Source organism: Malania oleifera, chromosome 3, assembly GCF_029873635.1.
Source record: "Malania oleifera isolate guangnan ecotype guangnan chromosome 3, ASM2987363v1, whole genome shotgun sequence".
NCBI classification, from domain to species: domain Eukaryota; kingdom Viridiplantae; phylum Streptophyta; class Magnoliopsida; order Santalales; family Ximeniaceae; genus Malania; species Malania oleifera.
This window is the reverse complement of record NC_080419.1, coordinates 56,975,943-56,995,176: the sequence shown is the minus strand read 5'-3', so window position 1 is coordinate 56,995,176 and position 19,234 is coordinate 56,975,943. Positions and strand designations below refer to the sequence as shown.

Here is a 19,234-nt window from a genome sequence, read left to right as displayed (position 1 = left end):
AGATACTTTATCCACGAAAGCAAACAATTATCACTTTTTAAAAATTCTTGAAATTGTGTGTATATATATATATTATTGTATTTTAAATTCACTTTTATACATAATGATTTAATACACAAAAGTGAATTATGTATTTTAAAATATTACAACAACATGTTGTCACAATAATTAAAAATCACAACATGATTTTCAATTTTGGCATAAACTATTAAAAATTGAAAACAAAAGTAGAAAACTAGCAAAGTGAACAAACTATTGTCATCACCTTTGCTTTTTCAATTTATTTTTTATCGAAATGAAATAGAATAAAACATAATTATTAATCCATTATCACATCTTTGTCATACAATTTTTTATTCAACTAATATTATGATACAATGTTCGAATTTGAATGTCGAAGTGTAAAATGTCATTTCATATCTATCCTTGAGTACACAAAACTAACATAAACACAACATATTCCATTTATTACCGATATTATATAGATAAGTAATATGTCGTAGAAAATGAAGTATGCATTTTTATCTTATTTTTTGAAGAGTATGGTCCACAGCTGTCATATTTTTATTCCTATAATAATAATAATAATAATAATAATAATAATAAGGGATTCGTGATGTTTTAAAAATGACATATTTATTCTTATAATTACGTATGATTATTCTAAAATATCCCTTTAACTACTCACAATTAATCTAAAATACCTTTATAATTATATCAAATCTATCCTTATAACTACTCATAATTATAGCAGAATACTATTATAATTATTTTCAATTATCTCAAAAAATGCTCTTATATTATTTATTATTTATTTTTTAAAACGGGAGCATAAAACATGCACAAGTGTGTGGTGGTATTTTAAAAAAGTGGTAGAAGCAGGCGATGGTGATGATTATTTACGCCTCCCGCCATCTGTGATTCCTGTATCCAAAGCGCATGCTCCGTGCGTGATCGACCATCGGTTATGTCGTCCTCTCCCCCACACAAAGTCGATTAGAGAGAGAGGCTGAGAATAAGACGGTTCCCGAAATATTATCTGGTTTCCATTCCTCATGCCGCCCCTCTCTCTGCAACTCTGAAGACGGAATCACTCTAATGTAGGAGATCTCTCTCCCTCTCTCTCCCATGCCTGATTGTTTTCTGTTTTTTCTTTTTGAACTCTCGCAGCTTTGATTTAGAGTTGTTGCTTGGTTTATAAGTTGCGACTAGGGTTTTTTTCGGTGTCTAGATCTTTGTTTGAAAAGTGAATATTTTGTGGAATTGAGGAATTGTTTAGATGCATTTTTGTGTGTTTTGCATTCGGCTTTAGTTTTGCTTCATGTTCGTAGATGTTGAGTAGTTCCTTTTTCTTTTCTTTTAGGTTGAATTGATATGATATGCCTTCATTTCTCGGACTTTCTGAAAAATACTATTACTTGGGTAGGCATCTGATATGAAACCTAATAAATCGATCAGGCGCTTGCCCTTCTTCCTTTTTTCTTTTTCCTTTTTTTATTTCATTGTACTACTCTTTCGCATGGAAAAAGCCCCCCCCCCCCCCTCTTTCAGTGTATCTCAAGATGTGGATGCGCAGGGGCATTTGATATCCCCTCTTATTAAGAATTGAGGCCTGCAAATTTGTTTTATTTGATGTTCGATGAATCGGATGGGTTTTGCTGGTCTAGTGTCTTGTGCGTGGTGTTTTCTTTTTTTTTCCCCCCGCTTATTTTGTCCCCATCTTTTCGTAAATCATTGAATTGATATAAGACGACAATATTAGTACTTCTATTCTTTTATTGATTGAGCCTTACGACTTGCAACATATAGTATATTTTTTCATAGAACGTTGGGATTATATTCATGGCAGGTATGGTAATTTATATTGCCTTTTTTGTTAAATAATGTTGTTTTTAAAATATACACAAGCAAAAGATGTCAAGGTGGCATTTTTCCCCCCCTGTAAGTCTCCTCTTTTTAGTTGGCTTCTGTAAGTAACGACTGTTCATTTCTTTAGCTTGATGAATATTTTTATTAATATTAATAATTAATGTTATTGATTTATTTATTTTTGTGGAATTGAGATTGATGAGTTATGGGAGTTTTACTGTGGTTGAGCAGTGATCACTCCCTGTCTATCACACTGAAAAATTCTAACAGGATTTTGCCCTTTGATGTGGACATAGCATGTCTGACCACAGGGTGGGTAGGTTTGATTACATGGTTGACGAGGAGGAAATGGTTGATTTTGTTGATGAAATGGACGAAGATGTTAATGATAGAGGTGGAGGAGAAATGGCTTTTGATGAATATGATATGGTTTGTTTTCTTTCTTCTTGTTTTTTCATGCATGCATAATTAATGATAATATGCATTATAACACTGGAATCTAAATAAGTGACAAATGATTACATGTTTCTCCAATCTGCTATAGTCTCAATGGAGATTGTACCTTACAAATGGGGGGAAGTTTTGTACCATAAATTATTCTCTGTTCCTTTTCTTCCATAGTGTGGGTGTTTCATTTTTTTGGAACCACCTATACGATGCTGCTGAGGCCAACATCTACTAAACAAAGTGATTAGACATGTCAACAAAACCAGGACAATATCTCAATGTTAAAGCAATAAGGATCATTGAATTTTTTTTGCCTTCTTAGACATGATGCACCTATATACTGAAGTTCCATTAATGTTTTATAGACTGTCAAGCATGGATACAACTGTTTATGTGAGGAAACCAACTTTAGGAGGTGATAAAAACATCCTAGTTGTTTAAACAGTGAAATAACCCTCACATTCAATTGGTGAGCACTTGATTCTGAAGTTGCATTTGTAATTATTGCAAATATCTCATCTTTTGCCATTCTGTGAATTTCTGCTAAATATAGCCCCTAGATGAACAACATGGCATTTTTTTTTTTTCCGGATATATGGAAGAGAAGGGTACAAAAAAGGGGCATAAGCATCCCTCCTTGGAAAACAAAAGAACGAAAGGTAATAAATATCAAAACTGCACTGCTTTCCAGTCACGCTGTAGGTATGAAAAGGGCAACCTGCTGAATCAACCAGCAGCAAAAGCCCACAACAAGGCCAACTTCTGGATCCTATCCCAAAAGCATAAACAATATCACACTTTTTCGAGCTTCAAATCATGGAAATAATGAATGGAAATGTTCAGATTTGAGATTTCTCTATCCAAAGCAACATAATCTTTTACCCAGGCATTCTTGTTTGCTATTACTGCAATAAAATTGGATATCCGATCCTTTGGGAAATCTTTGTGCGCCAAAGCCTGATGTTTGACCACTTTTGTCTTTAAGAAAGATATCAAAATCTGGCATAACCATATTCCAAAGGATGACCTTACAACTTCCTCAAATCTGGTTCAACTCATTATTTGATTATCGCTGCTGAAATCTTTCCAGTTCCACTATGATTCTCCTCAAACCTCCTGTTTCCTACACAAATCTCCACTCCATAAGCCATGTTGTTGCCAAACTAACTTGCATCTGCACTAGATGTAGAAGAGAATTTTCCCCCATTGAGTTATGATGGTCTTGGATTTGTGCAGCTTACTAAGGTGACAGATACATCCGCTGCCCAAGCAAGAAGAGGAAAAGATGTCCAGGGCATTCCTTGGGGGAGATTGAATATAACTAGGGAAAGTTATAGATTGACACGGCTTGAGCAGTACAAGAATTATGAGAATGTTCCTTCGTCTGGAGAAGTAGTAGACAAGGTCTGTTAGCTTCTCTAAATATGTTTATTTGGCCTGTATGAGTAGTATGATTTTTCCATTTTTTTTTTCCCCTTGACAAATTTTATTTGTTGTATTTGTCTCTTAGGAATGTAAACCAGTGCAGAAGGGTGGGAACTATTTTGATTTCTTTCACAATACGAGATTAGTGAAGCCCACAATACTTCACTTTCAGGTTTGAGGATTTGTCAAGTGTTATATGTGGTTCTGTTCTATAATTGTAGCTTATAATGTGTGCTCATGGTTCTTATGGACACATTCTCAATTATTTGAATGTCAAAATTAGTTCTACAACTTCTATTACTTACTATAATTTTTAATTTATTGATACAGTGCCTAACATCTGTGTAACCTACACATCTTTTTTGCCATCATGAAAATTTTGCAAACTATCTATTGAATTTATTGTGTGGGCCATTTCTCTGATTTGCAGGTTATTGCCCCTGTAGATATTATTTCCTGTTTAGCATAGGTATTGCCTTGCAGGGTTGGAAGTCCCCCCGTTTTTTTTACTTCTTCTTTATTATATTTTAATGAAACTGTTGAAGCTATTTATATATATAATAAGCAAGAGTTAAAACTGAAGTAAAATAAAATAAATCAATGTGAAGTGTATAACTTGCAATACCTCTAATACAATAACTATATTAAAAATATTTGATTAGCAGTTGAGTTGGGAATTATTGTATTTGTTTTGTTATTTAGTTGACAGCCACTTGTACAATTTGTTGTGCAGCTGAGGAACTTGGTTTGGGCGAATTCAAAACATGATGTTTATCTAATGTCAAACTATTCAGTTATGCACTGGTCATCATTATCTTGCAATTTGTCAGAGGTCCTCAATTTTGCAGGACATGTAGCACCAAAGGAGGTATAACAGTTACTTCCATGTCGCAGTTCAGCTGTTGGCATTTCTTTTAAAATAGGGGGAGAGTACGCTTATAATTTTATTCCTTCTTTAAAATTATATTTTAGTTTTATCCTTTTTTATTTTTTATTGGATGATAATTATTGAATATTCATTTGTTTATGTATTAAATTATACACTTTGTTAAGCAAATTTTTTTTTTTGGTTTGGTCATGTAGAGACATAATGGAAGTTTAATGGAAGGTTTTACACAAACTCAGATCAGTACATTAGCTGTCAAGGATAATTATATGGTGGCAGGAGGTTTCCAAGGAGAACTTACTTGTAAGGTGGGTATTATGTCAATTCTTCATATGTAGCCTTTGAATCCTACATAATTTTAACCATTTTGTAACCTCAAAGCTTGTTTAGTACTCTTTACTTCATTTATTTTGGCAAGAACATTGCACAAATGTACGTATATATGCTTGCCTCACCCTACTTGTGCACATGCACTCACATGCATGTGTGTTGTAGAGGTTTGAGAGGGGGTTCATTTAATGAAGAAATTAATGTTTTTGAAGGTTTGAAATTTTGTAATGCTGACATGTTTGGTTTTATGACAATTAGAAGGCTATTTTACAGGAAGTTGGTGCTTTAAGTAAGTTTGAGGAGGATTTTATTTTTATAGTTTCTAAATTTAAGGAAACTAGTTGGAGATAAAAGACTAGGAGGAATTGGGTGAAGGACGGGGATTGTAATTTCTGGCACTTCAATTGAGGGGCTCGTGTAGGATACACAAATTTTATTGAAGACTTGGAAAATAATTGGAAATGGAACATGGTTATTAAAGACCCAATGTTAATTGTGTAAGAGATTACAGAGTTATATAGGGTCTTTATTCAGAGGAGGATGAAGGTAGGGCATTAAGGGCATATTTGTTGTCATTGACAGATTCTCCAAGATGCCACATTTCATTCCATGTAACAAGGCTTTTGATGTATCTTATGTAGCTAAATTGTTCTTTAGAGAGGTCGTCAAATTGCATGGGTTGCCAACCTCCATAGTGTTTGATAGGGATATCAAGTTCTCTAGCCACTTTTGGAAGACACTTTGGGAAATGTGTGGGACTGGCTTTTCTTCTGCTTGACACTCCCAAAATGGTCAGACTGAGGTTGTGAGTAGTAGTATTAGTGACCTACTTAGGCGCGTTGTCAGAGAAAAACAGGGCAATTGGGACTTGGCGCTACCTATAGTTTACTTATAATAATTCCGTGAGTGTATGTGTTCTGTTACAAACCCTGTGCACGCATTGATTTTTTTCCTTTGCCACTAGATGTCAGTATTTTTGAGCTTGCTGAGTCTTTTGTTCATAACATTCATGAGTTGCATGCTGAGCTTAGGTAAAAACTTGCTATGAGTAATATGGATTATAAACTTTGTGCAAATGTGCTTTGTTGAGCTAGAGAGTTTTAATGTAGGTGATGGTGTCATGGTTCGCATAAGAACTGACTTTTATCCTAAAAATTCATTTAAAAAGCTCCATGCTCGTGCCATCAGCCCTTTCCTTATCCTTAAGAAACATGGACCAAATGCATATTTTACTTGATTTACCTAGTCATATGACCATTAGTACAGTTTTAATGTTGTGGATTTGACACCTTAACAAGGCACTTTTGAACTTCGTGGTTTGCTATTTGATGCTCATGAAGGTTCAGAAGCTCCCCAACCTCCTATTTCTCAGCCATAGGAAACTGTGGAGTCTATCTTGGATGACGAGTTTGTGATGTCTCCTCATGGTGGTTTTCATCAATACTTGATTCAGTGGAGAGGTCGTCCTGAGTTGGATGCTACGTGGCGTGCTGAGGATGATGTTTGTGACAGCATTCCTGACTTTCTAGAGTCATATTTGCACTCCCACTCTGCGGAGCAGTGTTCCTTTCAGCCAGGGAGAATGATGCAGGACCATCTGCATCTCCTAAGCTGCCCATTCGGCACACTTATTTAGGTTTATGAAGGTTTAGGAAATAACATGTTTGGATGACCTCTTTGTATTTTTCGGTGATTTCCTTTAGTATTTTTAACTATGTGTTTAGTTAGGTCATATTTGTAAATATGTGTATGTTGTGGTAGTGGTTAAGTGCTGAACATGCAAGTTGATGTACTATTATTGTTTGAATGAGATTGCAGTTTCTTCTTCTTCTTCCTTTAGTATTTTTAATTATGTGTTTAGTTGGGTCATATTTATAAATGAGCATATGTTGTGGTAGTGGTTTAAGTGCTGAACATGCAAGTTGATATACTGTTATTGTTTGAATCAGATTGCAGTTTCTTCTTCTTCTTCTTCTTCTTCTTCTGTATGTTTTATTTCTGTAGATGACATGCCCTTTTCTTTTGTACACTATGATACCCATATATAATGGCTATTCTATTCTCACCCTTTCCCATTCTGCAAGCCAAATGTAACTTAAGAGTTCTTTTAGACCTCGTGATGCAGCTGCCATGGAGGAGATTTTTTACATTCTAATGCGCAAACTTTGATCCAATGTGGCAACAATGTCTTTAATAGGGCTTTGCGATTTTAACTCAAATTGCAGCTGCTGTTAGTGTGTGATAGGTTTCTGTGGATTTCCACTTAAACATGTAGTATTTGCGATTTTAACTTAAATTGCCTTGCATTGCCGCTGCCACTACTGCCACCTTCCCTTTTCTTGACCCATCTATCACAACTGCATGAATCACCCAATAAAAAGAACTTTTGCAACCAAACTTCTTACACATAAAATCTGAACCCAAAAAAAGATACAAAATAAAAATTTTGCTCCTTTGTTCGAGCCTTTGGAAGCAATCAAGAGCCTTTAACCTCTTATTATGAACTAGCTGCAGCATTGTTGCCAAGCTGTCATTGCTTCAAATTGCCAGAACCATTCCTGAATCCCAGACCCAGGGTGCACATCGTTGTCGCCTGAAGTGTCCCATGAGCTCTGATGCTGTTGGCAAAGCCCCATCCACCTATATCAGATCTGATCCTAGATTGGAGCCAGTAAGAGCTTCAAAACCCTCAAATTGCTGATTCTTCAACAGTCTGACTTTGCAGGAATCAAACTTGAGAGTCAACCTTCATCCTTGCTGTCATTGAGCTCCAATTACCTGATTGGATCTTTGGCATTGAGCTTGCTGTCACTGGCCTGCTATTGAGCTCTTTGTTGAAGGGACCTTGCTACACCTTGCTCATTAGGCCTGCCACCACTAGCTGCCCTCATTGAAATCCTACTCTTGATCAAGAAAAATGATCAAATAAGCCAACCCTAATTTTGTTCAGAGAAGCAGCTTTTAAAAAAATCCATTTTAGTTGGACTGAACTGGTTCAGTTAACTGGACCAGGCCGAACTGGCATCTGAGCAGGCAAGACATACCCAAAAAAAAAAAAAAAAAAATGAAGAAAGAAAAATGGAAAAAAAATGACCATGGATCTTTTTGATTCTAGTGCTTGCTTGCAAAGTAGCTTTAATGCAAGAGTAAGAAGCAAGAACTGGTAGAAAAGCAAATCCTTGAGTTCTCCAGTAGCTTCTCTGAATTCTCAAGTTGTTACCTTTAAAAAATAAATTCTGTCTCTAAATTTGATTAGAAATTTGATCTTGAGACCAAGATTTTCTACTCTAATATCTATTATTGATCCAAAGGAAAACAAGAGAGAGTTGTCAGTCATGATAGCAGCCCAAATGTTGTCTGTGCCCATAACAGTTTACATCCTTTAATACAAGCTTCTAGCAAGCCAGATTGTGGAATTAGGGTTGCTTTGCCTGAGTGCGTTGGAGAGGGAGACCCAGCGATGTTATTCAGTTGGTTCAACTGAATCGAGAATTTACCTATCACGATGTTCATCTGGAAGAAAAGGTTGGTGTGGCTGTTAGTTTTCTTAAAGGCTTCACTTGTACATGGTGGCATTGACTTTGGAGGCAGGCTCCAATTATTGAGTGGAATCTATTCAACATATGTTGGAAGCAAAATTCATTCCAGTGATCCAATCAATTATGAGCAAGAGATGCATGTCTGATTGTGTGCATTTGCTTTGGCTCAACATGATAAGAATGTCAGCGTACGCGCTGGAATTTCACATATTAGATGCTTGCTTGATGTTCTTTTGGGGAAGATGAGCAGCGATGCATTAGTTGATATATTGGAGGACTTTGTTTTCACTTATGCATTGAGCTGCAATCTTACGGCTTTTATTCTATGGATCAAGGTGCTACCTTTGCTAGGGATGCTGAGGAAAAGAGTAAATATTGGAAGGATACATGTAAGAAAATGTCTGTACCACATGGACCACCTACTACCCTACCAAGTCATCTATACCAAGTGGATTGAATGCTTTCTAATTGTCTTATGAAGACTTGGGTTGCTGTAGTAGAGACTGCTGATGATCTGAAACCGATCCTAAGCCCAGTGAGAGCTCCAATGATGGTTAGATTGTGAATGCATCAAAGATTGTGGGGATAAGGATGAAGATGGTAATGTGAGCTAGCATGGATTTTCGCTTTAACTTGAAGTTTAGTTATTTTTTTTTTTCCATTGAAGGAGAATATGCAGCTGCATGGAGGAGATTTTTTCTTTAATTCTATTTTTGCTTCTTTTTGTATTTACGGTATTCTATAGGGATCATATCTCTGAAAGGGTTCAGGGTATTATTTGTTTGAGGAATTATTATTTTAGTTTATTTAGGTTTCTTAGTATAGTTTCCTTATCTTCCAATTATTGTGAGCCTATAAAAGGCCTGTATATGTTAGTTCTGTTCATAATTTTTTTGGGAAGAGTTTCTCAATTTTGTGCACAGGGATTGAAGAGGTTAGTTTCTTAACCTTTTAAGGGCTGTTTGGTTCATACAATTCTTCATAATTCCATGAATGTGATGATGCCCATTGCATCCCCATATCCACATTTGTTTTGGGGTCAAAATCTATGTGGTCGTAATCTACTAATCTTACATTCCCTAGGAATGAAGGATTCCACCAATGTTTAAGAAGGCTTAATCTTAGTTTACCTCAATATGCAGCATGCCCAAAATGCCTTGGGGCAGAATCTAAAATACCAAATTCCAAACAGGCTTGGCATTGTACATTAAAGGTTATGCTTTTGTACAAAAATCTTTAAAAAACCTTGCCCTCAGCCTTCGCCTTTCAAAACATTGGTTTTGACAAAACATGGGAATCCCATTGCTATGTTCAACCTTTGGCATCTTACATTACTATGGACATCTTATATTTAGGTTTAAAGTGTTCCCCTATAACTTGTATTGCACAAAGCTGATTTCCAAGAGGTCCCCACAATTTCTGAAGCAATGAGGGCAACATCCATGATTTGCTTCCCGTGTATTGTTGTTCCTGGTTCCTCTAGTAGCGCATAATTTTTTTTTTGGGTATCTTTTGTTATCCAGGGAGGATCCTTCCCTCTATTTTGTACTTTGTTTATTGCTCTAATAGAATTGTCTTTTATCTCAAAAAAAAAAAAAAAAAGGCATGCTGGTGCTGCCCAATGAATTTTGGGATTTTTTTTTTTAAGTCTTGAGGCAAGAACATTGGATAAGAGCTTTTAAACACTTCAACCAAGCTTCTAGGGCGTAAATCTTTGATATTACCAGCCCTCACCTTCTTAGGGACCATTGCAACAATGGTGGAATTAGCTTCTTTGGCAGGTCTTCTCAAAAGGATCCTTCTTGCTTTGTCTTCATGATTGAGACCTTGAGAAATTTCTATAATGTCAGGCTCCTGAATTTTCCTCAATATGACATCTTTCTTCACATGGATATTTCTGAAGGTATTTTTATTTGATAATTTAGGATTTTCATTAATCCCTTTCAGCCAGCTTGGAAGTCAGCACAAAACTTGCAAAAACTTCAAAATATAGAGCAGACAGCCAATCCTTGATGAGCTCCTGAAACCTTCTTGCTTCAGTCACATGTTCAAAGCAGAAAGAAGTTGGTCATCAATCTACTCTCTTTGTCCTGAAAAATGGGAAAAGTGGCTGGAAATAAGCTTAGGGAGGAGCATTTAGGTGACTTTGGGACCTTTATCCCATCAAAATTAGAGACTTGTCAATTCTCAAAAAGAAAGGGTCTCTCTTGAGTTGGATCAAGTAAGAGGAGCTCCAGCGAAAGGAAGGCCAATAAGAGCATTCACATTAAGTAATTCCAGAAATTTTTTCATGCTTACGTTTTCTCTGTAGTGCTCAATCTCTTCATGATGATCGCATAAATTGGCAGAAAAAGATTAATGTAGCCGACCCCACCTAGTGGGACTTAAAGGCATGGTTTTGTTGTTTGTTGTTACTGAAAGGCTTGGAATGATTCTCATATTGAACCAAACACAAACATGGAACTTCAAAACTCAAGGTTTCAATAGGCTAGAGGCTCAAGAACTATTGGTCTTTTGTTTTCAGCAGTAGAATCATAATTCCTGCAATTGTCATTGCGAATACTTTATTTCAGTTTTTGAAGTAGTAATTTTGGTTCATAGTTGTGTTGAGTCTTGTACAGTTAAGTGGAGTATTGGGTAATTACAGTTGGGTTCTAGAAAATCTCAGGGGCCTGTTCAGTTGTGGAAAACAATTTTCATTGTTTCCATTTTTAGGTTTCTAAATAATTTCAACACGCGACATTGTTTTCCCATTCTTTCACATTTGCAAAGAAAGGTGGAAAGCATTAATGTGGCTTTCTTGTCATTTTCCTTTTTAGAAAACTGGAAATGGAAAACAAAACCATTTTCCACAACTGAGCTAACTAGTCCTTGTAAATTCTAGTCAAATATTGGCTATAAGTTTCCCAGGCCACCGAGCATTGTTGGTTACCAAGTTCAGTTTTCCTATATATATGTGATGCAATGTTTTCAATAGAGTTGAATGAATGAGAAAATGCTGCTGTGTTGCTGCTGCTGCTCTCTCTTTCCATTGCTTTTCTTCCTCAATCAAATCTCCATTCATGTATCATTATACTTGTGCCCTTCAGACCCCCTAACCCTTTGTCTAAGATAAAATTGCAGGCAGCTGTTGATTAGGTTTCTAAGCCACACTGTATCATAACCTTTCCTTCTATAAATATTTATAATTAACATCCCAAAAACTTTGAAAGGCACTTGGTAATTTCTTTTGGGTAACTGGGAACTCCAGACCATGGATGAGCCATTCACACTGCCTGGGGTTGCACCAAACCAGAAACAGTGGTTTGCCCCAATACAATTGATACTCTTAATAGTTTAGTATTCAAATTTTAGAAAAAATAAATATTGAATGGTTTCTAAATTATTTTTAATATAAAAATAAATAATGAATGGTTTCTAAATTATTTTCATAGATTGATATTTGATACATCTTTTACAACATTTAATTAATGTCTGCACTATAGTTCCTGTTTTGTTTTGTTCTGCTTTCTTTGTTTTTTTGTTTTGTTTTTCTGTTTCTATTTTTATTTTAATTCTTTTTTTTTTTTTTTTGGGTTTTTGTTTTTGTTTTTTTTGTTTTTTTTGTGATAGGTTGGGGTGAGGGGGGTGGGTTAGTGATTGTACTGTTGCAGTTGGGGTATCCATTGACTTCTGTTCTTGTTTGCTAGGTTGTTACTTTTTTCTTGTTACTATGCCCTAACCCCATCACATGTGACACAAAAAGACCCAAAAAGCACAGGGAAAAAAACTTGTCTGCACTCACAGAAGTTTATACTTACATGGTCTAGGTAAGCTCTTTTTGACTAATGTGATATTTCTATCCTGATTTGCTGGGTTTAAAATCTGGTTACTGTGCCAGCTTTTGATCTTAGTTGTGAACTGCCATGGCAATTTCTATTTTCTGCGTTAAAGCGGAATCTTGACTTTTTTTAATTTTTCTAGACTTTAACCTTGATGACTTGGAATAGGATTTTGAAAGTTAGGGTGCATCCTTGTGATAATGTGGATCCGGTCTGATGGTAAGGTGGGTGTGTATCCTTGAGACTCATCATTGCCTAGGACATTCGGTGTATGCTTTGATGATAGATCACTGATCTGATATTTTTTTCCTTTATTCCTGCTTCCTGCTTTTTGTTATGGTCGTGTTTTCTACCCTCTTTGCTTTTATGGTTAATACTATCCTCTTTGTTTCTTCCTTGTTTTTTTTTCCTGTTCTATGTTATGATCTTTTTAATGCTACTCTACTGCTTTTTCTATTCCTATTGTTACTTTTTTGAAGAGTAATGATATGTATATATATATATATATATATATTAAGAAATGGATGCTGGGAGCATACAAATGAGAAGACAGTGGTGATCACAACAAGGGGGAAGAAATACAGAGTATTCCTATTTTTATGATTTTATTTTTTAGGATAATAATTATTATTATTATTATTATAATTTCAAAGGACATGATGGCGTGAATGGATTTGTTGCTGCAAATGCATAAACTCTGGCTTTGTTCCCATGGCCTTAAATGATACCAAGTGCTAAATCCTGTTTATGTTTTGAGGTTATTGCAATATTTCTCAGAGTGCAGTTTTTGCTTTTTTTTTTTTGTGATGTCGTAATGCATCCTCTATTCCTCTTCCTCTTCCTCTTCCTCACTTGTTTCTTTCAAATATATGTTTTTTTTTTGTTGGTAAGATTTCCCTTCCTTGCTCCCTCACTTGTTTCTTTGGTATGTTTTTTTGGCATTGTGCTCTCTTACTAGTGAAATTATCTTATGATGCAGCGTTTGGACAAACACGGAGTCAGCTTCTGTGCCAGGACCACATATGATGAGAATGCTATCACAAATGCTGTTGAGATATTTGACAGTGTAAGGTATTGTAATAATTTTTATTTAATTGTTGGTGAGGATTTTGTTTCACCATGGAACACACTTTGATCTATGAAGTGCTTTGCAGTGGTGGAACACATTTCATGGCAGCCAATAATGATTGTGGTGTAAGAGAATACGATACAGAGACGTTTCAGCTTCTGAATCACTTTCACTTCCCTTGGCCTGTGAATGTTAGTTTTCTCTATCCTTAAGTAATGTTTATTGTCATTTAAGTGTAGTGAGCTGTGTTAACACTAACTGATATTTTGACATTTTAATTGTGTGGGATGGGTAATTAGGATTTGTCTTCTTTTCTGTTCCTCTGACCATTTGTGTATGTGCGCGCAAGCTGATTTAAGCTGATTTTATTTATTCATGTCATGTCATGTTGATTCTAGTCTTATGGCTTTCTTGTTTCTCAAATTGGTGCTCATTTTGATGCAGCATGCATCCGTGAGCCCAGACCGTAAGCTGATTACTGTTGTTGGAGATCACCTTGAGGGTTTGCTTGTTGATTCCCAGAGCGGAAAGGTAAATAAATTATTCTTGAATTGATTATTCTTTTGTTAAATGGGGTGGGGATATATACTACTGCAATTGGGGCTGAAAAGATGAAGTATAGCCCAAATCTGGTTCCATTAATGTGTCATTAGTGTTGGTGTTCGAGTCTTAAAATGTTAGTGTTGTCTGTTGCATTGTCATATTTTGTTTCCTTACCTGGTTTGTTTGTTTGTTTGTTTGTTTTGTTTTTTGTTTTTTCTACTCTATTAGTAAATATTTTGGCTCTGGCATTTTTCTATTTTGGAAGATATGTTCAGTGTTGAATCTGCATGGTTTGCACTCCTGTAACTAATTTTGCCTGCCCCTCTATACGAAGTCATAGAGATATGTGGAACTGTCATGTATAAATGGCCGTGCTTTGATTAATTGAGTGGTAGAATGTCATTGGCAGAATAAGCTGAATTGTGAGACTGATGATAATTTCTGCAGATTGTCTCCACTGTTGTAGGCCATCTAGACTTCTCATTTGCTTCGGCATGGCACCCAGAAGGATACTGCTTTGCCACTGGTAATCAGGACAAGACATGTCGAGTGTGGGATGTTAGAAAATTGTCTGTGCCAATTGCAGTGCTTAAGGGCAACATTGGAGCAGTTCGATCAATCCGTTTCTCTTCAGATGGGCAGTTCTTGGTGGTGGCTGAACCTGCAGACTTTGTCCATGTCTACAGCGTAAGGGCAGATTACAAGAGGCGGCAAGAGATTGATTTCTTTGGGGAGATTTCAGGGGTATCCCTTAGTCCAGACGACGAGTCTCTCTACATAGGAATCTGGGACCGGACTTATGCAAGCTTGCTCCAGTATAACAAAAAACATTCGTATGGGTATCTTGATTCCTGTATATGAGTGAGTGCATTGGTGGAGATTAGCTTCTTTTCTTTTTGCCATTCTCTTTTTGTTTAAATGTTGGTCTGCCAGAAGGTTAAATATGACCGTAGAGCAAGTATTTGCTAGTGATTTGTAGTTTGTACAGAGGAAAATCAATCCTGAAATGAAAGCACCCCCTCTCAACCCAGCCTCAACCCCCACCTCACCCAGCAAAAAGCCTTCCCTTTTTTTTTTGTTCCCCACATCATATTCATCAACCAAATCTTTCAGTGCTGCTGGGTTAATCGATTCATGTTGGTAAAAGCTGCGTCTCTGCTTCACTTTGGCTGTGTATGATGTCGCAAGTCATAAGAATGGAGTCAATTTTGTGAAGCGAGTGATCAGTCGGTCAAAAGGGACATCAGTTGAAGGATTTGATATTTTCACTTACTATGGATACAGATTTTTTTTTTTTGTAAAAAAAAAAAAAAAAAAAGAATTAAATTTGATTGAAGATTTACCTTTTTATCCTCAAGTAAATTTCTGTCACATATGCGTATGTTTTCACAATATTTTAATATTTCATGAGGAATAGTTAAATTCCTTCAAATTTTGTTTGATTTGTAATATATATATATATATTCTCTAAGATGACTAAAGCTAGAGGTGTATAAACATAATCGAACTTGTTACAATAATTAGACGAGGCAAACATAAGTCCCTAAGAAAACATTGCCTAATGGACCTAAATTCACAAAGTCCTCGTAGTCTTCTTTGACACAAGACCCTAACAAAATGATAGTTGATTTTGATGTGCTTTGACCTCTCATGAAACATTGGGTTGCTAGCACTACAAGTGACAAGTTAATTATGATAAAGCACATCTATAGGTTTTGTTGATAAAAAGCCAATCTTCAATTTAAGAGATTTTAATTGCATAAGCTCATTCATAGTATGAGCTATAACTCAGTATTTTACTTTTGCACTGTATCTTATTTTAGGTACTTTGCTTCTTAGTACATTAGGTAACATTACATCAGGTAACATGATTAGCAATAGGCCTTTGATCATCAACTAAGCTAGCCATTCTACATTAAAGTATCCCAATTTCTATAACATTTATATATTGCATTATATATTTAACCTTTTCTATAACATTTATATGTTTAACCTAAGCTAGCCCATTCTACATTCTAGTGTGCTTGTTTGAGACTTTTGGTAAACTAACGCCACCATTATTAGCAAAGAATATGTTACATCTAGGGATAGTTATCACCATGTGCAGATAGGGGATCTGATGCCTCGAAGGGGAAGGTGATTGAGAATAATGATTTGATTTATCTATTAAGATTTTATGAAATTGCAACTAACATGTTATTTTTCTAGGTCACCTAGTTACAACCATTTTAAAGGAAAACTAAGATAGACCCAACTCCAAAATCTATAAAAAGGATAGGTATTGTGTTTGCATATCAGAGTAGAGTTCAAGAGCACTATTATGTGAGTGAAAGTTTCAATACATACTTAACCTTGCATGATAAACAATCAAATTGATAGTCCATGAATTTTTTTTACTCTATTACCCCTTTGTTTAATATTGCTTTATGATCTAGTTCCTACCATTACACCAAAAGCTTAAGCCAATACACACATGACAAAGCAAAACCCTACATCTATATATGCTGCTTGTGAGCTTGAGGGTCTTTGTGGTGCAAGTGTAGGCACACTGAAATGAAGGGTTGTCAAGCATTAATTTGGTGTACCTGCTTACACGATGGTGAGCACACAAAGGGATTTTTGATACCCCATAAATGCTAATAGTGTCCACTCTCAAGTGACACTTGAGGGACTAGAGCCTACGATCACACTTTGATACCAATGTTAGGACTTGGTGCCTACCACTGCACCAAAAGATTGACCCGATAGTGAGGTGCAATCATTTCTTATACGTGGTAGCACAAATCCCTATGTCTATCTATGCATGGGTGGACTAAGGGCTTAGTAGTTCAATAATGGGCACATTGGTTGGAGGGGTTGTCAAACACCGATATCATGTACTTACATGATTGCCAGTCTAGAGGGAGATCATTGACACCCTATAAATGCCAACATATTGAATTTGCTTGCATCACTTCACGTAGTCCAATTAAGTATAAAAAGATTATCTCACCTTAAGGAACCCTAGGAGAGTGTTCAAACGACCATTTAGGGAACCCCTCATTGAATTGGTTTAAATTAGGGTTCATAAGACTAAAAAGACAATATTGTATGAAAAGACATAAAGAAGAGGTAGGACCAACAAATCTAGCAATCACAATTCACAACAACCCTAAATGCTAAAATAGAAAATAGAATCAAAACAAGAGAAAAAAAACAACTTGATTCATCTTTCCTAAATGCTAAAATTGAAAATAGGCTCAAAGCAAGAAATTAACATAATTACAACTTGGGCTATTCAAAAAGTATTTGAAAACCGATATGATCCAAAAATCTAATTTGAACCGAATCGAAAATTCGGTTAACCGATTTGTTCGATTCTACGTCGATTCATGCTTTTAATGATTTTTGTATTTTGGTTCAGTTTCGATTTTTATGTTCATGAATTGACGGTTACCCGAGCCGAACCAATTTTATTTACAATATATGTTACTTATATTATACATTACTATATAATAATTTATATAATATATCTTAAAGTTAAAAAATAGTATGCACTAAATATTTTTGAGTGATTGATTTATATAAATAAAGTGTAAACATGCACACTAAATCAAAATCCAATTAAAATATCTAAAATTGGTTCAAATCCAATAATTGAATCGAACCACCAAACTGGACCATTGGTTAACCAAAGGGTTCAGATAAGTTTCGGTTCACAAAAGCATTGAAGTGAAACTTTTGGTTTCGGTTTTTGAAGGCTCGATTTGGGTAACCAAACTATGAACACCCCCAATGACAACTTGATTCATCTTTGTCCAAAAGTACAACATACATAAAACAAACAAATAAATAAATAAACCATATTAAACTGATGAAACTAAGATTATAAGTCAATTATTACACTAAACAAGAAGTGGCTATCAAAAATACAAAATCCTACTTACTTTTCTCAGAACATATAGACTTTTCTAAAATAAGAGAAATAGAAGGAAAATCAAAGCTTTCCAATGACAAGTGAACACATTTATATGCAAAAAGAAACATCCTTTCTTTATTTACCATTTTTCATTTTTTTTTTTTTTGTGATTTTTAAACATTTTAACAAATTTAAATAAGCAAAACAAATAAGAAAACAATAAAATCCCTAAAATTCAACTCATCTTTCTAAAATCATTTTATTTTTTATTTTTTGGAATTTTCAAAGTTTTTAAGTTTTTAATAATAGATGAAAGAAAAATAATGAATAATAAATGTACCACTAATAATGCTGCACTACAACTACAAAAAGAACTGTTTTATATTTTTATATTTTTTTAACATTGTTATATGTTTTCGAATATGTTTAAATGAATATGTTATAATAAGGCATCCTCAACCACAACACTCCCCGCTTTGATAATAATAAGGTGTCCTAAGTGAAGGCACTTGCGAAATAACACTAAGATGGTTATAGTGCATACGGATGAAAAAAAAAATTATCAGATCATGCAGTCCCTAATTATGTGATTAAGATTATACTTGCGAGATCTATTTGGTTTGATCCCAAATTTGCAAGTACGAAAATGAGCTCTTGAAGACGACCAGGAATCTTCTACTGTATTCCTTGAACACACCTTGCTCCTGAGAGAGTGAGCTCGTAAGCGAATGTTAGGGTTTTCTTCTCTCACGAAAACATTTGCCTCTATGAGAGTTTTTTCATCTCTCCTAGCTGCTGAATGGAGCGCGTGTATATAGGCTACAACAGGGACCTTTGGTCAAATATGACTAGGGCTTCCCACGTAATTTAGAATTCCTAATTTGACATGAATTTATCCTTATTTATGTTAATTATAATTCATACCACTAAAGAATTATAATTGCACTCCCTGTTATATTCGAAATTAAATTTCGAGCTCCTATTATTAAATACTTATTTATCTCTCCACATAAAGATTACTGATACCCATATATTAAATTAAATTACAGACAATTTAATTAATTGACATATTAATTCCCTGAGACCTTCCGCTTAACTTATTTGATGTGCCGGATTCAAAATCCACCTACAGGGTTTGACAAAATCAAAACTTATAAGCTTCCTTAAGAGGGTATCATCAATCCCAATACTGGGACGTGGATTTCATCAATAATTAATATTCACCATACGCATAATGTAATAACCCGAAAATTAAAACTAATTAAATAATTAGGAAATATAATAAATGAAATGGATTAATAGATAATAAGGAAAAAGGAAAAGTTTTAGAGGAAAGAATAACAGGCTCGTTGACGAATGTTTTGTCTTCATCGACGAGTGTCCTTCTAGAGATCGTGGACGAACTCT

The 19,234-nt window shown here is 35.1% G+C and overlaps 1 protein-coding gene across 1 annotated transcript; it reads left to right on the top strand.

Annotated features, from left to right (window-relative positions):
* Positions 1-871: 871 nt before the first annotated feature.
* Positions 872-15,361, top strand: LOC131150779 (uncharacterized WD repeat-containing protein C2A9.03-like). Its single transcript, XM_058101720.1, has 10 exons — positions 872-1,100; positions 2,166-2,298; positions 3,553-3,720; positions 3,827-3,913; positions 4,475-4,609; positions 4,825-4,935; positions 13,297-13,388; positions 13,472-13,577; positions 13,831-13,917; positions 14,377-15,361. The coding sequence occupies exons 2-10, from the start codon at positions 2,167-2,169 to the stop codon at positions 14,788-14,790; spliced, it is 1,332 nt and encodes a 443-aa protein (XP_057957703.1). The 5' UTR covers positions 872-1,100; position 2,166; the 3' UTR covers positions 14,791-15,361.
* The last annotated feature ends 3,873 nt before the right edge of the window (positions 15,362-19,234 follow it).